This window comes from Saccostrea echinata, unplaced genomic scaffold, assembly GCF_033153115.1.
Source record: "Saccostrea echinata isolate AGI-Se365-2 ecotype Australia unplaced genomic scaffold, CSIRO_AGI_Sech_v1 ptg000012l, whole genome shotgun sequence".
Taxonomy (NCBI): domain Eukaryota; kingdom Metazoa; phylum Mollusca; class Bivalvia; order Ostreida; family Ostreidae; genus Saccostrea; species Saccostrea echinata.
Genome location: NW_026889761.1, coordinates 14,081,144 through 14,101,883, shown reverse-complemented (window position 1 = coordinate 14,101,883; position 20,740 = coordinate 14,081,144). Strand labels below are relative to the sequence as shown.

At 32.6% G+C, this 20,740-nt stretch overlaps 2 protein-coding genes across 2 annotated transcripts; both read right to left on the bottom strand.

The window, feature by feature from the left end:
• Window positions 1–2,419: 2,419 nt before the first annotated feature.
• Window positions 2,420–4,356, bottom strand: LOC133185981 (uncharacterized). The gene is made up of 6 exons (XM_061321265.1): window positions 4,296–4,356; window positions 4,001–4,109; window positions 3,835–3,917; window positions 3,390–3,489; window positions 2,947–3,062; window positions 2,420–2,605 (listed from the first exon to the last, which is right to left on the bottom strand). Exons 1-6 carry the CDS (start codon window positions 4,302–4,304, stop codon window positions 2,456–2,458), a joined length of 567 nt encoding a protein of 188 aa, XP_061177249.1. The 5' UTR covers window positions 4,305–4,356; the 3' UTR covers window positions 2,420–2,455.
• A 5,012-nt stretch (window positions 4,357–9,368) lies between these two features.
• On the bottom strand, window positions 9,369–15,144 carry LOC133185037 (metalloproteinase inhibitor 2-like). The gene is made up of 6 exons (XM_061320099.1): window positions 15,130–15,144; window positions 14,807–14,915; window positions 14,655–14,737; window positions 14,315–14,414; window positions 9,869–9,984; window positions 9,369–9,533 (listed from the first exon to the last, which is right to left on the bottom strand). Exons 1-6 carry the CDS (start codon window positions 15,136–15,138, stop codon window positions 9,369–9,371), a joined length of 582 nt encoding a protein of 193 aa, XP_061176083.1. The 5' UTR covers window positions 15,139–15,144.
• Between the last annotated feature and the right edge of the window lie 5,596 nt (window positions 15,145–20,740).

Genomic DNA, 20,740 nt, shown 5'->3' with positions numbered 1-20,740 from the left:
TAGACAACGCTTAGGTTACATACCAGAGCACACATGTGATCCATTAGAAAAGTATATCGATAAGACCAAACTCGAATTAACATGAATGCCAATCAAATGTTTTGAAGACGATCTCACTAAACATGGGAGGGAAGTATTTGTCTCAGCGGATGATAATCTTGGGATTATAATTTAAAAAGGTGGACAAAAGCAACACATTTGTTGTAATGGACACAGATAAATATATCTCAGCACGTATGAGGCTACTCAATTCTGTCTATCATGTCGAGATAGACAAACCGGAAAAATTCCAGGTGGTCTTCCAATTATCTCTCAATGTAGCACACAACAGAAAATATAGGTCACTACTGTGATCATTTTCTTCTGCCTTAAGACACGTTTGAACTTATACAAAAAATCGAATCTTTGATTGTACCAAAAAATGTCATCTTGATTATTTATGATGTGACCAGCATGTACACCAACATGGAATTTGATGAATAACTGTGTCGAGAAAGCATACTTAGCAGACAATTCTAATCTAGAATTACATGTACCACGACCTTGCAGTTCTGATCTTATCTTCTTTCTCAGATGTATACCTGCAAATAATTTTTTGCGTTACAAACAAATTAAAGGCGCAGCGTTGGGGAAACGCCCATCACCCGAAATTACAGGTATACGCATGAAAGACATCACTGATGATGTAGCGGCCGGGGAGGTCAAACGGTTATAAACAAAACAAAAAAAAAAAAAAAAAAAAAAAAAACTAAATTCACGCTCATATTGAACAGTCTGACGGTTTAGTAGCAGTTGTAATGACTCTTTCATGAAATGTAACTTATACAAAGGATAATACAGGGATTTTAAAATATAAATCATGTTTGCAGACAAGGCAGGGATTTAAAAAATGTAGATATAAGCAATGAACTTTTTGAGAGATGTAGTCATGTCTGCAACTGTAAGTGTAAACAAATTTTCATATCTAACTAACGCGAAATATTCAGTTCGTTTGCCCACACTGTTGCATTTATTTGACTACATCTTTCAAGAAATAACAATTCAGTGTTTGATTAACATGCACTACAAACCTTGGGCACATTTTTACAGTGCTACCTCGGTATATTGCCCTCCGTTATATTGCCACCCCCGCTTATTGCCAGGAATTCTCCAAGAACGGATTTCCCCCTGTGTTAATACACCCGTTATTTTGCCACCCCCGCTTATTGCCATCCGCCACTAGTTTGGGGAAACAAAAGGTCAAATTATATAAGGAAAACCCTCGGTAACAATGGCAATTATCTAGCGCGCGTCGGTAATTTGGACGTCACACCCGTGCTTTGACAGTGGTTGCGGTGAAGTGTGACTGGCTGAACAAGGAGTTCAGCTAAATTAAAGATAATCGTTTTATAAAACTCAAAATTAGCAATTTCTTTTGTGTTATTTTTATAAGATAGAAGTATTATTTCATCACAATAATGGGAAAGTCAGGGAAGAGAAAGCGTACAAATTTAGATTACAAACGAAAATTTAAAATAAACCCAAACAAATAATTGTACATTTTATTTAACTGTAAATCGCCGATTGTTGCTTTCACCGAACCAGGCCATACTAAATGAAAAAAATCATTTTATTCCCCATAGATCAAAAAACCAAATTCTAAATTCTAAGGAAATCCCATCTCTATTTTTAGACTACTATAATTCCGCACGTGAAAATAGCATGGGATTCCGATACCCCTGAAACAGTCATCAATTGTTGGACACATAATGGATTGATTGATGAATATCAAAACAGATTAAGAAGAGAAAGTACTCAGGTACTAGCAAACATGAGAATACGTGTATATTACAACAGGTTCACGAAGATCTAGACATGTACCCTGGCACGTGACTTTCCATTCGTCTGTTACCGAACGTTTTTAACTGATCTAGTATTATTGAGATGGTGAAATAATCTACTTCCGATTCAGATGATATTGACAATAAACCTCAAAAACTTTTGTATACCGAGAGACTATAACTGCTATTGACACCGCTATCATCGTTATCATCGGGTTGTTAAATTCTTCGACCCAGGATCAACAGAAGAGCGAAAGAGCGGGAAATTGAAAAATGTCGTAATATTGTGACATTTTCATTTTATTTTAAAAACAAATACATTAATGACTTTTTTCCGGAAGAGATGAAAGTTGCGCTTCAGTGTATATGTATGTACACACGCGCAAAAGCATGACATTTGATTTTAACTAAAATAAATTACGTATTCATCTTCAACTGGGCTCATTGCATTGTAATTTATGGCAGAACTCGTTATATTGCAACCCTCGCTTTAATGCCAAAATCTGTCTTGGACAAAAGTTGGCAATATACCGAGGGAGCACTGTATATTAAAAAAATAGATTTCCTAGTAAATTTTTATTTATATTATTGGTCTTTGAGGAATTTCACAACATAATAGAACAGGCTATGTCTGATTAACATCGCCACTGACACTCTCCACTGTCGTCTACTGAACATTTCATCCCCTCTCCACCCGGACAAGGTGGCTTAGTGACAGGTCCGATAAATGAACATAACTGTTTCTTAGGGTAGCGAGAATCCACATAAGTAAATCCAGTTGCCACCTGTAAAATGTTAAAGAAGGAAAATTCAATACTTTAATATAACAAATATTTGAAATTGAATTTTCCCTATATTTTAAATTTTAAGCCCCTTGAGAAAATGAAATAAAGTAGTCGAATATACATTTATTCTCCAGTTTAAAAGGAATCTTTCTGTGCGTGTTACGATCCTGCTAATTTTAAAGAGATCTTATCCTTTTATCCATGATTTTGATATCTGATTTTTTTACGAATTATTGGACATCTTCTATAATGTTAACTTTGAGAAAGTATCATTACATTTTATCACACACACACACACACACACAGAGAGAGAGAGAGAGAGAGAGAGAGAGTTTACATACCCTACAATTGCAATCAAAATCGTCTCCGAAATTTTCAAGTTCTTCACTGTACTTCATTCTAATTGAATCACACAAGCCAATGTAGAATTCAGATCCACCATTCGCACCTCCGCTGGCTAATTACAGGAATGCATATGATTTGCAAAAATAGGAGAAATTGGTTGAATAATTTTGTATTATTTCTGTTATCATAAGTAAAAATTTCTGAAGTGCAGCACCATTTTGCATAGATTTTATGCCACCGAAATAAAGCAAATTTAATATCATAGAGCAATGATAACTGGAACTCAATAAATTATGAGGATAAATACATATTCTATTTCAACATTACATTCGAATATGATGAATGCAATATCAGATACATATGTTTATAGTATGCGATAAATTCTTCTTTCTTTTTGCAGCCAGAACTGTCAACTATTAAAAAGAGAATGCTGTCATACGTGATATCAACATCGGCTGATTTAAGGGCAGGGATGTACCACACGAACTTTCATATTTCGATGTGTTTATAGTTGTTGTGCTTCTTGTCACGGGTTCTTTCTGAAGACAGAGATGGAGAAATACCAAGATGATTGTTAATATATAAAAGAGTTCTCCAAGTGACAAATAAAAACCGTCAGAGAAATCTAAATAATTGTTGTAGTCATATGAAATGTAAAAAAGTTTTCAGTTATATAGATAGGAGAATTATTGAGATGCACCGGATGAAACTTCACCATTCAGTCTGCTGAATGTTTACTGGAGGGTCTAAAAATATTACTGAATGTCACTTTTCAGTTAACTTAATGACAGAACTTCATCCTGTGATGGCGTTTTGATTAAATATAGTTCGATTTGCAGAGCAGCTTCATGATACATGTACAATTTCCATGACTTATGTCTTACCGACTTGAATACTTTCACAATTTCTGCCCTATAGGAATTCACCCTTTCATGTTCAGTATATTCAATGGCATTCACAGCAAGAACTGCAACAAGAGTAAAAGATACTTGAATAATTTTTATATCACTTTGATACCAATGGTCAAAATTCACGAAGATGAATAATTACCATTTTTGGACTCGCAATATCCGTTGTAGGAATTTGAACGTAAACAACTACATGGAAAAACAACAAAGACCGCGTTGGCAAGGATAAAAAATCCAAACAAATAACCTGTCTATAAAAGTATCAAAAAAAGAAAGACAATCATATGGGTTTATAGACATATCATTCAATTTCATTTCCGAATGGGGTTCCATACTTTTATTAAGAAATTCATTTCTAAAATTATATCCTAACAGCCAATGAAAAAAATGAAGGTATACTGTAGATATTTGAAGTTGATGATTATATTAATTCTTACCTTTAGCATGGTTTTCTTGTGCGCTATATCTCACACTTTAGTTTCAAACAAAGCATCACTATATATTTCACCAGATTTTGTGAGTGCAGAAAATTTATATATCTCCTATTCTACAGACAGGAATTAAATTGGGATAAACAAATCACGTATATAATGACACATAATTGAAAACGCAGCTGTTCAAACACTGCCTCATGATGAAATTTATTATAGACGCGTCAGAGTATGTCATCTGATTGTAACAATTGTTTCACCATCAACATCATGAAAATAAATCGTCATTAGTTAGAAGTGGCATAAATGTCCAAGTTCAAAAGGTCATCTCTATGTAACTGTGCCATGGTATCATTACATGTATATATAGAGAATCTCCAATGGTTTATGACTGGAAAATTGAACTATGTGTTTGCTATGCAACTGCCTTTGGCGAGTTGAGAGAAAACATGTACATTAACGAATCATGGAATGAAATATGAACATAATGAACAGTATTCAAGGTCAAAAGTGCATTGAAATAATACAGATTTGGAGCAGAGCAAATACAGATCTCTAAAATCATCAGAGGTGAGATAAGGTAGAAGATTCGTTTTATCATGTTTTATCTACATGTATTTCGTATGTGTTTTATTCCCTTTCTGTTTCCCTTCAGCTGTATTACAATGTATAAGAAGATCAACAATCTAAAATGTTCTATCATGGATTCTCAAGAGTTAAGTGGCATGTATTTTTGTCCGAAAGTAAGAAGATCCTGTAATGGCCGATTTTTTGACAATTTGATTTTTTTTTTCAAATACGTTGTAAGAACCATTTTCATACCCCGCGGCTCTAAATGTACAATGATATTGACACAATCATCTTATTTCTTTTATGGAAACTGCTGAATCTTCTGCAATTAGAAGTCCATAGCTGGTCTATAAGAGAGGAATATTTATTGTAAAAATGATTTTCAAAAATTAAGATATATATAAAGATAGTAAAAAGATATAAAGATAGAATGGGCAAATACAGTATTTTCCCCTCGTGGTTTGCTGCATCTTCGCTAGCCAAGGGTTTCTGATACGCTACTCTCCTTATAAACCCTGTTTATGAGGAGAGTAGCTTATCAGAAACCCTTGGCTAGCGAAGGTGGGTTTACTGATGATAGACAGCTCCCCCAAGAATCGTTGCTATTTCACCATGCACCCATCTTCATTTACGGTACATTTTCATCAGAGCTGAAAGTAGAAAGGGAACATTGTTTCTTGTCGTAGTACAAATCCTTATCCTTATCCCCAGTTGCTTCCTTTAAAAATCAGAGCAATTATTACACATTTTATTGTTATATCTTTTTTTTTACTTTAATCATTCCAAACAGACTGAAGTACATGTAGTAGATTGAATATTCAACCTTAGACAAGAAAAGCACCCAAATGAAAAGACATTTTAATTCAATTGATAAATGTATCTTAGTATGAAATGTTTATGCATACCTTTAATTTGATTGGAAAAGTATAGAATTTATACAGTGCAGGTAAAGAATGGAGGAAACACGTAATAATTACAGAATATACCGTATATACAGCAAACAGTTTGTCACTCGTGATATGAGTTATATCAAGGATTGAAGATTGTATCAAAATCCTCGGTCATCCGATATTTATATCTGTGGAATTGATACCATGTTAAATTCTTCAACTTTTCTGCGCATGCATACAATAAAGAGGAAGAAAAAGTGAAGCAATATTTTTGTGTTGGGGCAAACAAAAATTAATTTTCTCCAAAAAATAGATTTTTTAGGTTCTGAAACCTGTAATTTTTTGAAACCTAATATCTTCAAGAATTGAACAAAATTTGCATGTGTCATCCAAAAATTCTACTTTTGTCAGTTTTCTCATTTTTCCTTCACGGTGTCTCTTTAAACCAATCATAAGAAAATTTTGCATAACTATAACTTATTCAATGCTCCTTAAAATTGTGAAAGTAAAATAAAAATCTTTCAAAAAATCTTTTGTAAAAATATTATGACGATTTATAGGAGGGCCCATATGGTCTGTCGGCGCAAGAACATAATCCGGAATAATTTACGAATTTAATGATTTTAGATGTATGGATTGATATATAATTTTGACTGATTTTGAATGGAAATGACATAAATAATCAATCCCCTAAATATAAAGAAATCGTAAGTTTTCTTTGATGCTTAGATAAGCAACTTTGTATCGTTTTCTATGTAATTCTATACAAAATTGACATTGTGACAAAATCTTACAAAATTCTCCCACTTTCCCCAGAAAATATCATTCAGGTTACCTATTTGAATATTAATGTATGAGAAATATTGCTGATTTCTGAAAAAAGTTTGTTTGTGTTATTCATCCTTTAAAATCAGAAACAAAATCTAAGTAATAAGCCAAATTTTCATACATATAACTTTAGAGAGAGAGGGGATTGGTTTCGTAATTTTTGAAGTGCTGTTGGAATTAGGTTTGCTGCATATGACATCGCAAAACGTGTTTGCGGGACACGGGAATATCCTAAAAATGTTTTGAATGTGATTTACCTACTTCAGATCGAGACGGAAAAAGATGGAGAAGTAACAAAATACACTAGAACATTAGTCGAAAAAGTTGTCTGTAAATTTACATTTATGTAAATAAATGCATTTTTGGCAATCCTGAATTATTGTTATTGCCCTTGAAACACCGCTAGGTGGCATCATTTGTTTTACTACGCATTTCACCTCTAGGTGGCAGCTTTAATCAAAACAGTGCATCCTAAATGAAATTGAGAAAGATGTTTGATCTTTAAATAAGACACGGGAAGTGCATCTGGAAGTTATTCCGTCATTTGTATTGTAAGTGTATTTCTAAAAAAAAAAAATCAGTTTTATGATGCAAAACAATAAGATGAGACGAATTGTGTAATTTAACGGATAGCGTGGGTTGTAACGTTATGTGTTGATCAATGTGAAAAGTACATCGAATACAGTTATGGGATTTCCTTTATAACAACAGAGTTCTTAACAGTTGCATTATAATGGAAATTACTTTAATTTACTTGTGAAATTATGTAACTGGGTGGGGGGTATTACTTGTTAAGTAATACTTTGGCAGAAGTTGATCCTTCACCTTTGATTTTCAGGGACACAATTTTAATTATAACTATTTAGAATATATTTTGTTATTATTTTTCCATATTGTACATATGTTGTGTATATGAAAACGTTGATCGTCATTTTGCTAATAAATGACCATTTTCGATTCTAATATGTGTTTGAGTTTAATAAGTTGAAAATCAAACGGAGCAGAATCATTCAGAGGAAAAGAGTTGACAAAAATTTACATTTATGTAAATAAATGCATTTTTGGCAATCCTGAATTATTGTTATTGCCCTTGAAACACCGCTAGGTGGCATCATTTGTTTTACTACGCATTTCACCTCTAGGTGGCAGCTTTAATCAAAACAGTGCATCCTAAATGAAATTGAGAAAGATGTTTGATCTTTAAATCCCACCTCCCTCCCTAATCAACATTGTTTATTGGGAGATTCATGCTCATGTTTTAATACTTTGAGTAGTCTAGTCATTTTTGTTTGTCATTTTTAACTATTTTGATTTCTATGACTTTTATTGTGGAATGTTTTTATTAGTTTAGCCATTTTGCATGCCATTTGCTCAAGTATATCTGCTTTTAATGGCTTTTAATGTGGTATATTTTGATTAGTTGTGCCAATTTTCTTTGCCAAATTTTAAGTATGTCTGATTTTAATGACTTGTTTTGATACATATTCTGAGGTGTTTTTCTAGTTGTAATTTCTAGTCAATGTTCTGAGGCGTTTTTCTAGTTGTAATTTCTAGTCAATGTTCGGAAGAAGTTGATCCCTCACCTTTGATTTTCAGGGACACAATTTTAACTATAACTATTTAGCATATATTTTGTTATTATTTTTCCATATTGTACATATGTTGTGTATATGAAAACGTTAATCGTCATTTTGCTAATAAATGACCTCCCTCACCTTTGATTTTCAGGGACACAATTTTAACTATAACTATTTAGAATATATTTTGTTATTATTTTTCCATATTGTACATATGTTGTGTACATGAAAACGTTGATCGTTATTTTGCTAATAAATGACCATTTTCGATTCTAATATGAGTTTGAGTTTAATAAGTTGAAAATCAAACGGAGCAGAATCATTCAGAGGAAAAGAGTTGACAAAAATGAATTTAAGGACAGTTTTCATTCCGCTCCAAATATAGTAAGGCTTGTAAGAAGCAAAGTACTGTTTGTTAAGAAGAATGTTGTGGGTCACGATCGATGACAAACTTTGTGTATTGTCTGCTTCCTACAAGGTATGGTGTCTTTTCGATGATCAAAATTTGAATAATCTGTTCAAAAATTATGGACAGAGGGGAATTTAAATTACATGTAGTTACTCAGTCAAGAAAGGCTACTCTGAAAAAAAAGAGATGCTTTAGAGTCGCGTCTTACATGTATGGACACGGGACTGTACTTCAAAAAATGATCATGACGTTATAAGAGACGTAAATTATATTTCCTTTCGTGCGCCGACGTACACTTACATGCTTTATTTGTTTAAGCATTATGTGTTATTACCATGAGTCTTGACATTCTTCATCATTAAATGTTGCTTTTTAATTACCATGACAAGAAAAGAAATTTAAGTTGGCAAAAGAGAAACTTTAATTTGCTTGTCTACGATTTTTTAGACAACCCTCGAATTTGGTGCCCTTCACCCAGTAAATAGTGACGTATCTATATAAGTGAAAAATTCTCGAATATATAGGACGTAAAACAACAACAATCAATCTTTTTTTTTTTTTTTTAAAAAAAAAAAAAAGACAAATCGAAGAACTGATGTTCGTTTTTCATGGCCTTTTACCGACACAAAAATTAAGAAGATTATGAAAGAGTTTTGAAGATATTCTCTCCTCATAAAATTGTCAATGTATCTACATGTACAACAAATCATGGGCCTTATTTTATTTTTCAACACTTTGTTTTAACTATTTATTTCCTTTTATACATTTCTTATTTATTTTCATGAATTGCTCTATGTATATTGGTCTAGGAGAAATTTTCTGATTTACACCGCCATTGGCACTCTCCGTTGTCGTCTGCTGAGCATCTCATCCTATCACCATTTGGACAACTCAGCTTATTAAAAAATCCAATCCATGGACACAACATTTCCTTAGGGTAAAAAGAATCCCCAAAGCCACCAGTTGACACCTTTAAAAGAACGAATACTTAATGGCTTAAATGAAAGCAAAGGTTTGTATTTCATGTTTTATACATGTACTATATATACCATACATTGATCATCTTAGTCCCACATGATAATAAAATTAAACAATAAAACATGCATTAATCAATTTTGGGGGGACCGCGTAATCCTCTCCTTTTTGCATAGTTTTCCAATTATCTAGGATATTGAGAATATGTTATAACATCTAATTATTTCTTAGAAATCATTTAATATCTTTTTAAATGTATGTTATGAAACTTTATTGTGACATTTCATAAGGAGAGAAAGACAGAGAGAGGTGAGAGAGGGGGCTACATACCCGACAACTGCAATCTAAATCTTCTCCGAAGTTTTCAAGCTTTTCACTGTACTTCATTCTTATTGAGTCACACAAGCCTATCCTGAACTCAAACCCACCATAATCACCTCCACTCGCTAAAGAGGTAATACATTGAAGAAAATGGAAGATGATTCCATAAATATACTTCATCTAATTGTATGAGAAATTTCTAAAGGTGGCATCGCTTTGAAAAGTCCATGCTACATGTACAAAACCAAGTGATGTACGAGGGTTGTCCCAAAATTCCGTAGACAAGCGTAGTTTTGTTGGAACCCGGTGTCATAAATCAATGAAAGTATGTACATATATAAAACTAATAATATCTAATACATTTATGGTCAAAAATTGAGAAATTACACATTTGAATCCTATTTAAATACAATTTCTAGTGTCTTGTGTAAGAAGGTGGCGCAATACCCAAAAATTGCAATTAAAAATCGGTATGTGATATTTAAAATTTCAAGAAAAGATATTTAATACTCAGAATTTCGAAAATAGAAATTAATATTATTCAAATTGTAATGTAAACTACCTTTCCTCCAATTTTATTGTATATTCTTTGATTAATATGAATATTATAACGTTTTAAATGCACCAATTTGAAATCTGACCAGTTGAAAAATTGCGCCTGTGTCGACACAGGCGGCGCACTGGACTGTGATGAAATGTTCTGAACTTTAATTCACTCCCACAGAAACGCAGTAATCTTAATTGTTTGGTACGCATGGAAATGTCTTTCGGTCCTTAGTGTTTTAAAATTGTCCAAGTTTGTGAAAAAAAACGAAACTAAAAAAGGGACCGCCCAAAGAAAAGGGCACGGAATCGTGGTCAATGTGACGTTTTGCATCTCCATTTGAGAAGACACAGAAATCAACACCCTTAGAGACAGGAGGTTTTTAAAATCGTTAATATTGGATATGCATACTTTGTTTGTATATTCTAATGTCAAATCGTATCATAGCAATTCAGATATTTGTTTCTATAATGTTTATGATAAATTTAAAAAAAAATGATTCCTTTTATTAGTGAAACCACTTCAATCAAAATTGGTGACGTTAAGTGCATCTTTTTTGACGTCGGAGATTGCTCCGGGTGTTAAGGGACGGTAATACTGAAATTGTAATTACTCGAATTGCTTTAAAGCAATCATGTTAAAACTAAGCAATTTACCAACCAATAACACACTTCATCCACCCAGAAAATTTTAGAGAGATACGTTTAATTTTGTTAAAGATTTGAGCTCTGTCTATGGAATTGTTGGACAACACTCGTATTTAACAATCCTGGATGAATGTGTAAGATAAAAAAAATCTGTTGAAATTCCAATGGGTAGCAATTGTTTCCCATTATTAGCAGACCTAATTTTGTATTCATATGAAACAAAATTTATTCAAAAACTGCTACATGAGAAGAAGAAAACATTTGTTGCTACCTCCAACTCGACAAATAGATATATCGACGACGTTTTATCAATTAAGGAGGAACAGGATCTTGAGCTGAAAAAATTTAGTCAATGAATTTTTTTTCTCATTTTTTTTGCATATTTTTAATTTAGTATGTCCTACATATCTTAAAGCCATTCTGTCATCACTTTTCTTGACTTGTTTAAGAGATATCGCCATACAAATATCGCTCCGTACAGTGTCTGTATTAAGTTTTTCGTGTTTACGGGTCCATTATTGAGTCTATAATGGGAATTTTTAAACACAAACAAAAAATGTGTATAAGGACATGCAGCTCTTCAAATATTCAGAATATAAATAGTGTTTAGAATTCTTACGGCATTTTTTCATGTTTCACAATGTATATGGACTGGATAAATTACGCACTTTTCAAGAAGGCTTCAACGACAAAAAACGCACTTGGGAAAAAATTCTGTCAATAAATATTTTAAAATTTACGATTGAACTGAGGTTCTTCTTCGTAGTAATTAATTGTAGCAATAACGTAAGGTGAAGCTTACCTCATTATCACACAGGACATAGTTTTACAAGACATAAGCATGGTAAAAACGCTTCATCTTTACTTTTTCCGAGTACGGGAAAACAACTGTGACGTCACATGAAAACTTACACAAGCGGAATGGAATATCAATTCAGATAATCTCTGCTACCAAACACGTAAAAATTATTATTGTAATTCCCGCTTCAAAAAAATTATCACGATGCATTGACTGTAATCTGTTTAAATGTTTTAAAACTGACCAGGTAATCAACGTGTACTTGATCTCACTGTACTGAAAGATCATATATGACGTTACGGACATGTTATACTGCAGCGTAAAGAAACAGAGGGGTGGATCAATCAATTTCACAATTTTTAGATTTTTACATGATCGTTTAAAATTCTTAAATATTTTATATAAAATGTTTAAGCTCAACAAGTTGAACAAAAATTATACAAATACAGGTGATTATAACAATGTTTAACACCAACATTAACGGTGACTATGACGTAGTCAATTGTGACATGTGTCCTGTCACCCCTTAAGAGTTACTCCATTCATATGTTGATATATATATCGATATATTCAGGTGGGTTTGGATTAAAAGATACCACAGAGTCTGACACATCTGTTTCATATTTGGATATTTTACGACAAAAAGACGTAAATGGTAACTTAACAACAGAGCTTTATGATAAACATAATGACTTTTCAATCGTCAACTTCCCTTACTTATGTAGCAATATACCCTTATCACCTGCATATGGTGTTTATATCTCTCAGTTGATTCGATACGCAAGAGCATGTTCTACGTATGAACAATTTCTAAAACGAGGCAAGCCATTGACATACAAGTTGATGAAACAGGGATATTAACAGTCTCGTTTAAATTAATCATTTTGCATTTTTTTGGTCGATACAATGACCTTGTCAGCAAATACGACATATCGTACAACATATCATTAAGTCTTCACGTTTTTCATACTAATAGTAAGGCCATTATTTACACAAAGAATGCTCTACGGATTTTTCTTTTTTTCCCCCTATCATGACAAGGAGCACACGGCGGAAGTGACAGGTAGGCAGGGGATGCTCACTCCCTCATGGCACCTGATCCCACCTTTGATGTTTTTGGTAGTCCGTGTTTGCTCTGCTCCCGATTTTTATTGTTTAAATGAACCTTGGACTTGAATACTGTTCGTTATCTCCATATTGCATGAAGATATGGAAGAGTGATCAATCTAAAATATCATCACACAATACAAATCTTTCAGCAATGCATGAAACGCGGACATCCAGAAATTTCAGAGGTGGGATCAGGTGACTAAAAGGAGTGCGCATCCCTGTCGACCTGTTACAGCAAACCTGATGTCCCATGTATTGATCAGGTAGACAGAATATTCCGAAGTCAAATTTAGTGCTAAAACAAAGACCTTACAATCTTATTGGTACGAAAAACGCCGGTAAAAATGATCATATGATAGCTTATATTTACTAACAGGGCCATGCTATCGATCGTTAAATTCTACAAAATGTTAACTTCTTGAAATCGATGTAACAACAACTAATCTGTCAGTAGCCTGCATTGGCTTAAAGATTTGATCGTACTAAAAGCATTCTCTTGAGTATTGAATAAGTTGGTATACCTAAACCTTATATGCAGGTGATAACGTAATATTACTACATAGGGAAGGAAGGCTGGCGATGAAAAAACTGAATACCTCTCGTTTGTCATACAATTTAATTGTTAATTAGCCCTCATCATCCCATAGTAAGTAAAATACCCCAATATGAAACAGGAGTGGCAGACTCTGTGGTGTCTTTTATTTTGGGGTACTAGTATATCGAGTTGACATATTAATTAAAAAAAAAACAATATTTAATTGATAAAACACCAGCAATATATCTGAATGCCGAGTAGGTCAAGGCCATAGCAAGTACAGGTGTTTTTTTCTTCCCATGTAGAAGTTTTTGAATAAATTCCTCTTCACAGGAATATGAAAAAAAAGTTGGGCTAATTAAGGAGCATTGTTATTTCCAATCAGAATCCCTATAATTTGTTGCAAGGTCTGGTCTCCAAAGACTACATAAATATTATCAATAAGGAAGTTCATCATACTTTTATTATTATCTTCAGAGTTCTTGTGTGCAGGATCAAAGTAAATTTTAAGTTTTTTGTTAATGACCAATCACAAGATATGAAGAAGCAGTTGTGATTTTTTTGTTTGGTAATTTAAAATCTCTTTAAAACTCTTTAGTCTCGGCAATATACAATGACGAATAACAATGTCTATTTCAATATCATATTTACAAAATATAATATTTGATTTGGATATAATGTGTAAGTAAATTTCTTAAATCTTTCCATTTGCAGAATGATCAATCGACATTTAAATATTTTTAAAAAGACATTCTTTCCAAATAAACTTTTAACTGGCCCTAAAGTATAGTGCAATTTTTTGTTAAAAAAGTTGCCTCACGTGATATCATCATTGGTTGATTTAATGGCAGTGATGTTCCACACAGGCTTCCATATTTTGCTGTATTAAGAGTTGTAGTGTTTCTTGTCAATGGTTCTTTCTGAATCCAGAAAAGGGAAAATAATCAAATGAGTTTAAAAACTTAAATTCCAAAAATATAAGGGCCTAGATTTCTACAAGGCAATAAAATTTTAAGAGATTTAAAGGAAAAGTAATTTTCTGTTGTAATATCTCCCAAATATGCATGAAATAGAATACATGACTGGTTCAATATAGATTTTAGATATGATTTTAACTCTCTTTGCATTCAACTTAGAGTCTTCTATGTTTGGTGTCTTACCGACTTGAATACTTTCACAATCTCTGCCTCGTATGAATTCACCCGTTCATGCTCAATTAACTTAAGTGCTCTCACAACGAGAACTGAAAAAAAGGTTAAACACTATGTAATTTATTTGTGCAATTACAAAATTCAGAAAGATGAATACCTACCATTTTCGGATTCGCAGTATCCGTTGTAGGGATTTTGCATCACACAACTACAGGAAAATACAACGAGGATCGCGTTGGCAAGAATAAGAAATCCAAACAAATAATCTGTCTGTAAATGTAAATTAAAAAAAAAGACAAACATACGTTAACATATCATTCAATTCCATTATCAAATGGAATTCATCATTTTCTTATCATATTTAATTTTTTAAGAAATTAAAACGGTATCCAAAACTGCTAGACTGACAAAAAAATCATCAAAATTTGTAGTAAAATGTATTCTGTAGATCTTTCAAGTTTCGTTCTAATGATTTTTTTTTTACCTGTTGCATGGTCTTCTTGTGTGTTTTTTCTACAGCGATGATTTATTATCGGGAATTGCAAAAAAGAGTTATTTAATGGTATTTATATACCTTCTATCTAATATACAGCTAATGGGGACAAATTGGGTAAATCATGTAATTAATGACACATAAATGGACACACACCTGCTAAAACGCTGGCTTCATCATAAATTTATCATAGAGGAGTCAGGGTATGTCATTTTTGAAACAATTATTTCCCCATAAGCATCATGAAATTAATCTACATTAGTTATAGAAGTGACATAAATGTCCAAGTTCAGAAAGGTCACCAGTAGATAACTGAGGAATGGCAACCTAATATATATTGAGAATCTTCTTTGATTGGATAGGATTTTTATTTAGAGAATTGTGTGTTTCTATGTCCGAACCTGTGGCAAGTTGATACAGTGAGGTTATAACCGGAAGTTTGTAGTCGGTATGTAGAATTAAAACCAGATGCGTAAAACTAGGGTTTTCCCTTAAAGACATTTAAACAACATTACGAATACTAAGACATTGACTCTAGTTTTTCTCTGATCATTATCACAGTTTTTTGTAGAGCTTCAAATGTATCTTTCCCGGCTTTCCATACCGAGTATTTTGGACAAATTGACAGCAGACTGAGCGGACTCTCCGTTTAGGTTTACGGGGAGACACATGTCGTACATGTACCACCAGGCTCCCCGATGCGATATAGCACAGTTTTCACTACTTATCTCACCGAGAAAAAAGGCAAAAGAAAGAAAAATTATTTTAAAAAATTGCTTAGATATGTGACAAAAAGAATCTCCTGTTGTCTGTGATTCTCCTTATTTGTTTTAGCAAATAAACAGAGATACATATCTTTGTGATTTACTTCACGCACAGCAACGTTAACTAATCTGTGTTTTTGAGGAATAAAAGTTCATATCTCTTCCTTATCACAGACAGAAATCAATCTGGATATGTTTGTTATGATTTTCGCGTTTGATTGAGAAAAAGTAATGTTTATATTCCTATATGATGTACATGTACATTATAAATGAAATTCCATGTTTTGTAAATGATGTTCACAAATTCTATCGTGATACTTATTGCCCTTGTATGCCATTACAATATATCGTTGAGATTTTGACTGATGTGCATCATGTGTGATGTGTGGAAATTGCTGGTTCAAATGAACTGGGCTATCAATTAGGTGCCGACTACATTAACTTGGTATTTGGCTCCATGTTAAAATCTATTATCTTCTACAACGAAAATCCTGATGTTATTATACAATTAAATCATCACCTCAGAGGTTTGATTTCATGGATCTCAAATTAATATCTGCATCATATTTTAAAAAGTCATCAGTTCAATGGTATATACATGTATATATGCATGAGAAAAGGAAAACAATCAAAGAATAATGTAAAAAAGAAAACCTGGATGTCAATTTAAACATTTTTGATGATACTGATTTAGTTGGTCTTACACACTAAAGCTATTCAATATTTATTGGAATTAGCTGTTAAAAAATTATAATAATTGCAGATTAAAAATATTTTAAGAAAATGTAAGTTATTTTGTTACATTTTATATTTGCTTTGTCATGAATATTTATACATGTATATACGATTCCAATTCTTTCACTAGCTCGTAATCAATTTAAGTCTGAGAAAACTAAAAACGTTAGGATGTTAGAAAATTATTAACTATGCAAATGAGTTGATATTAAGTTCAGAATGATGCTTGAAATATAATTAACTAATTTTATAATAGTAATTGTCATAATTATATCATAATTAATTGTATATATATCGAATTAGTTATGAGTTATTTTAAATATATGAATAATAAAAGATCTGCAAGGGCAATAAAAATGTCAGTAATTGTCTAAGTTTTGCAGTAAAGACAGCACATTGTCAGTAATTGTCTAAATGTGTCAATAAAAAATGAGAATGTCAGTACGTTTGTACGTTTCTGACTTGGTAGTGTATTTGTTCTGGTTTACTAAATATACTAAGCTTGCTATGATGTGATCAATAAGTGATATTACTAAATATACTGTGCACGAAGTGACGTTATCAATAACTATTCTGGTATTATTAAATATTCTGAGCTTCCTGTGACATAATCAATGACTGTTCTGGTATTAGTAAATATACTGAGCTTGCTATGATTTTCAGCCTAAAATATAACAGGGCGTTTTTCACTTGTCCAATCACGGTTAGTTCTTTCCTTTAAAGAATGTTACTGAAGTCGTTATGACGTTACTATTTGGCACTCATTTTCAGTCCATTCGCATATCTTTAAAACCTCTCACCTGCTTGTTTTTAATGATCTATATTGCTTCTTTTGCTAAAAACCGTCTTGTTTTGAGTTGTAGTATTAAAATCACTTAAACTTTGTCTACACACTATTTCTAAATTTATTTATTTTGCGTAAGTCTTATTTATCATCAGATTCAAAATAAGTGTTCATTAGAAAAGTCAGATCGACGTCGGCACATTCTTATGAGACCCAACGTTCTGTTTATTTCAATATTTCATAAATTATTTCATATTTAGGGCAAAAGTCAAAATAGATAGAGACGTTAATGTTTAAAGTTCTGATGAAAACTTTCGATGATTAAAGATTTTATAGTATCTGTGGAATTACTTTTGGACCAAGCCTTGTAAAGCATTCTTATGTTTGATTACTAACCCATGTTACGTACTAGGAGTTTAGAAATAGTATTTGTTACTTAATCACAAATTACAGTGTAAAGTTCTTAAATGTTGTGCTTTTTATAATAAAATGATAAATATTTTGTATAACTTTGTCTTTTCTTTGGTTTTATCTTGTCACTGACATATGAGGAAAGGATTATTTATTTGTTAATGATCATTAAGAGCTAATTAATTTATATTCATTTAATACTATTTCTAATACATTACATTGTAAATGTTATATTTAATCAAGCGGAAAAACAGCGTAGTTAAAAGAGTTATCGACATCTAAAGATCTCATTAAGTCGTGGGATTGGGGGACACTTTGATCAAGTTACATCAGTGGATTCCTGGACACCTTGATCATGGTACATCACGAGACTACTGACGATGAGCATTAAGAGCTAATTACATTTATTATACTTTCATGTTAAATACTAAAATCTGATTGGTTTAGACACGTTTAACAATCCGTAATATTACCCTCAGCGTTAGCAACACACTTGACAACGGGTAACATTACGAAAATATCACATGCGTTCAAATCATGCGCGTACGGTTCACCGTAGAATTCTCAAAACGTCGGTTGTGCGTTTGAAAGAAGCCGAATAAACGACGTCAATAAAAGCTTGCGTCCGATGTGGCTTACTTGAAAAAGACAAACGACAGACGAAACATCCTTGCGAGTGCAAACTTTAGGTGATAAAGGACTTTTTGAGTAGCAAACAAATAATAAAGAGGTTGGTAAATCTTTTACGAAGCTTTCCTATTGAGAAAAATAGAAGTGGGGAGTTTGAAAGCTTTCTAAGCGTGAAGTTAACGACGATCTCCGAATTTTTTAATAACATCCGAATTCAATAAGACATTCAGTATAATAAAATAAATAGTGCACGTTTTTGAGGGTAACAGTTGAAATTGACACCCCTCGGAAAACCATTGTCAACCTCCGCTGACGCGTCGGTTGACAATGGTTTTCCTTGGGGTGTCAATTTCAACTGTTACCCTCAAAAACGTGCACTATTTATATATTATATTCATAATATTTGCATACTCTCTGTTTTCTCCCACTATGAATCTCCACTCATCGGTTGCGTTCATAGGACTAGAGACGCAACTTGTTCTGATATGAATGCATTCGCACAGTACAAGCTAATCCGATAGTATAACGCGTTCAGAAGTATATATATCAAATATTGTGCAAAAGGAATAAATCTTAGACTTTTTAGTTTTTAATAATATTCTGGAAAAAAAGGAATTCAAAAAGATAAATGTTGCTGATTTGCATTTTTTTTTAAATTTGGTCAATGTATTTAATTGTATAATAAAACTTTTTACAAATTGAAAAAAAATGCTATATCTTTAATTTTCTGTTTATATTTACGCATATTCTTACAAAGAACGATAAATCTACACCCTAGGGTGTTTCACGTTTATAGGAAACGAAATTTCTGTAATAGTACATCTATTTAAAGAACGATTTCAGCTCATAAAATGAATTTTAAGAACTTAAAAATCATAGTAAAAACATTCTTAAGTTAAAATCAATATACAATGTAAATGCATTCCCCTTTTTTCAACATACTGTTAATTTTTCTCAGAGGGTTGAATACTTTGAACGATGACGTCACAACTGCATCAAAACAAAAACTTACGAGAATTTGATGATGACGTGGTTTGTATCCAGATAACTGTGGTTGAGAAGCAAGTACCATACATATTATTTGTGATTTATATTGTAAAAAAGGTTGATTAATCAGGTCTACTCATTTTACTGTCATGTTTTTTTTTTCTTTACTGGAGACAAGCAGCCGTACCCTTCTGTACGCCAGGATTTCCACTGATATTCTTGACAACATCACAGGATGCAAATTTAAGTAATAAACAACGAATATTCAGTGAACATGGCGTTATGAATAGCAATAGCTCTGCTGGCATATTTTCCATGATGCGCTAACGCGCATCATGGAATATGCCTGCAGAGCAGTTGCCATTCATAACGCCATGTTCATTGAATAACGTTGTTTATTTCTTAATTATTTCATTTCTTTTACATCTTTAGATCTCTGGAAATCATGGGATTAAGGGGAATTTAGATCAAGTTAAATCAGTAGATTAGTGGACACCTTGTCATGGTACATCACAGGGCTGAAGACATAAATCTATTTATTTCTTAGGAACAGAGGACGCTTAGATTTATTAATACCTTAGGACAAGTGGCCGCCTAATTCTAGTTAATTCTAGTTATAACTTAGGACTAGTAGTGAACTCATACTTTAGAACAGGTGAACATCAAAATGTACTTATACCTTAGGATTAGATGATGCCTCGATCTAGTTATACCATAATCTTGTTAAACCTTAGGACTAATGAACGCCTCGATCTAGTTATACCTTAAAACTAGGCACTTTCTCAGGACGATAACTCCGTTAATTTTGCAAAGACTTCGATGAGTTTTTTTCTTTTATTTCGCCGTAATCTTAAAATTTAAAAGAAATGCTATCCCTTTTCATTACCTTTTTCATGTACTGATGTACCTTTGGGACTAGTGGACATCTAAATTTAGTTATATCAGAGTTTACCAGTGGAAATCTTGATATGTTATATAACAAGCGAATATATACCATTAGTGGAGACCTGGATCTATTAGTGTTCACTAGATCATAGGACTTGTGAATACTCACATTTACTTATAACAGACGAGGAGAAGGAATAGAAATTTAGGTCATGTTTTATGACAAGTGGACAACTTGGTCCCTTATAAACTTATTAGATTCTTGAATCAAGTTTTTAAAAGGTAAAGATAACGTACAATGATCAAGATCATAAATCTGCAAACAATCTGACACAACAAGACAAACAACAGACGCTTGGAAACATCAGAGAAGGGATCAGGTGTCCAATAGGAGTAAGCATTCCCA

Bases quoted from the DNA above. Each gene is read 5' to 3' on its own strand.
- LOC133185037 (XM_061320099.1), bottom strand. The intron at 14,415-14,654 runs GTAAGACACCAA...TTCTGGATTCAG, and splicing joins TTGTGAAAGTATTCAAGTCG to AAAGAACCATTGACAAGAAA. The intron at 9,985-14,314 runs GTGAGGCAACTT...TTACCTCTTTAG, and splicing joins TCAACCAATGATGATATCAC to CGAGTGGAGGTGATTATGGT.
- LOC133185981 (XM_061321265.1), bottom strand. The intron at 3,063-3,389 runs GTATGACAGCAT...TCCTGTAATTAG, and splicing joins TCAGCCGATGTTGATATCAC to CCAGCGGAGGTGCGAATGGT. The intron at 2,606-2,946 runs GTATGTAAACTC...AACATTTTACAG, and splicing joins ATTTTGATTGCAATTGTAGG to GTGGCAACTGGATTTACTTA.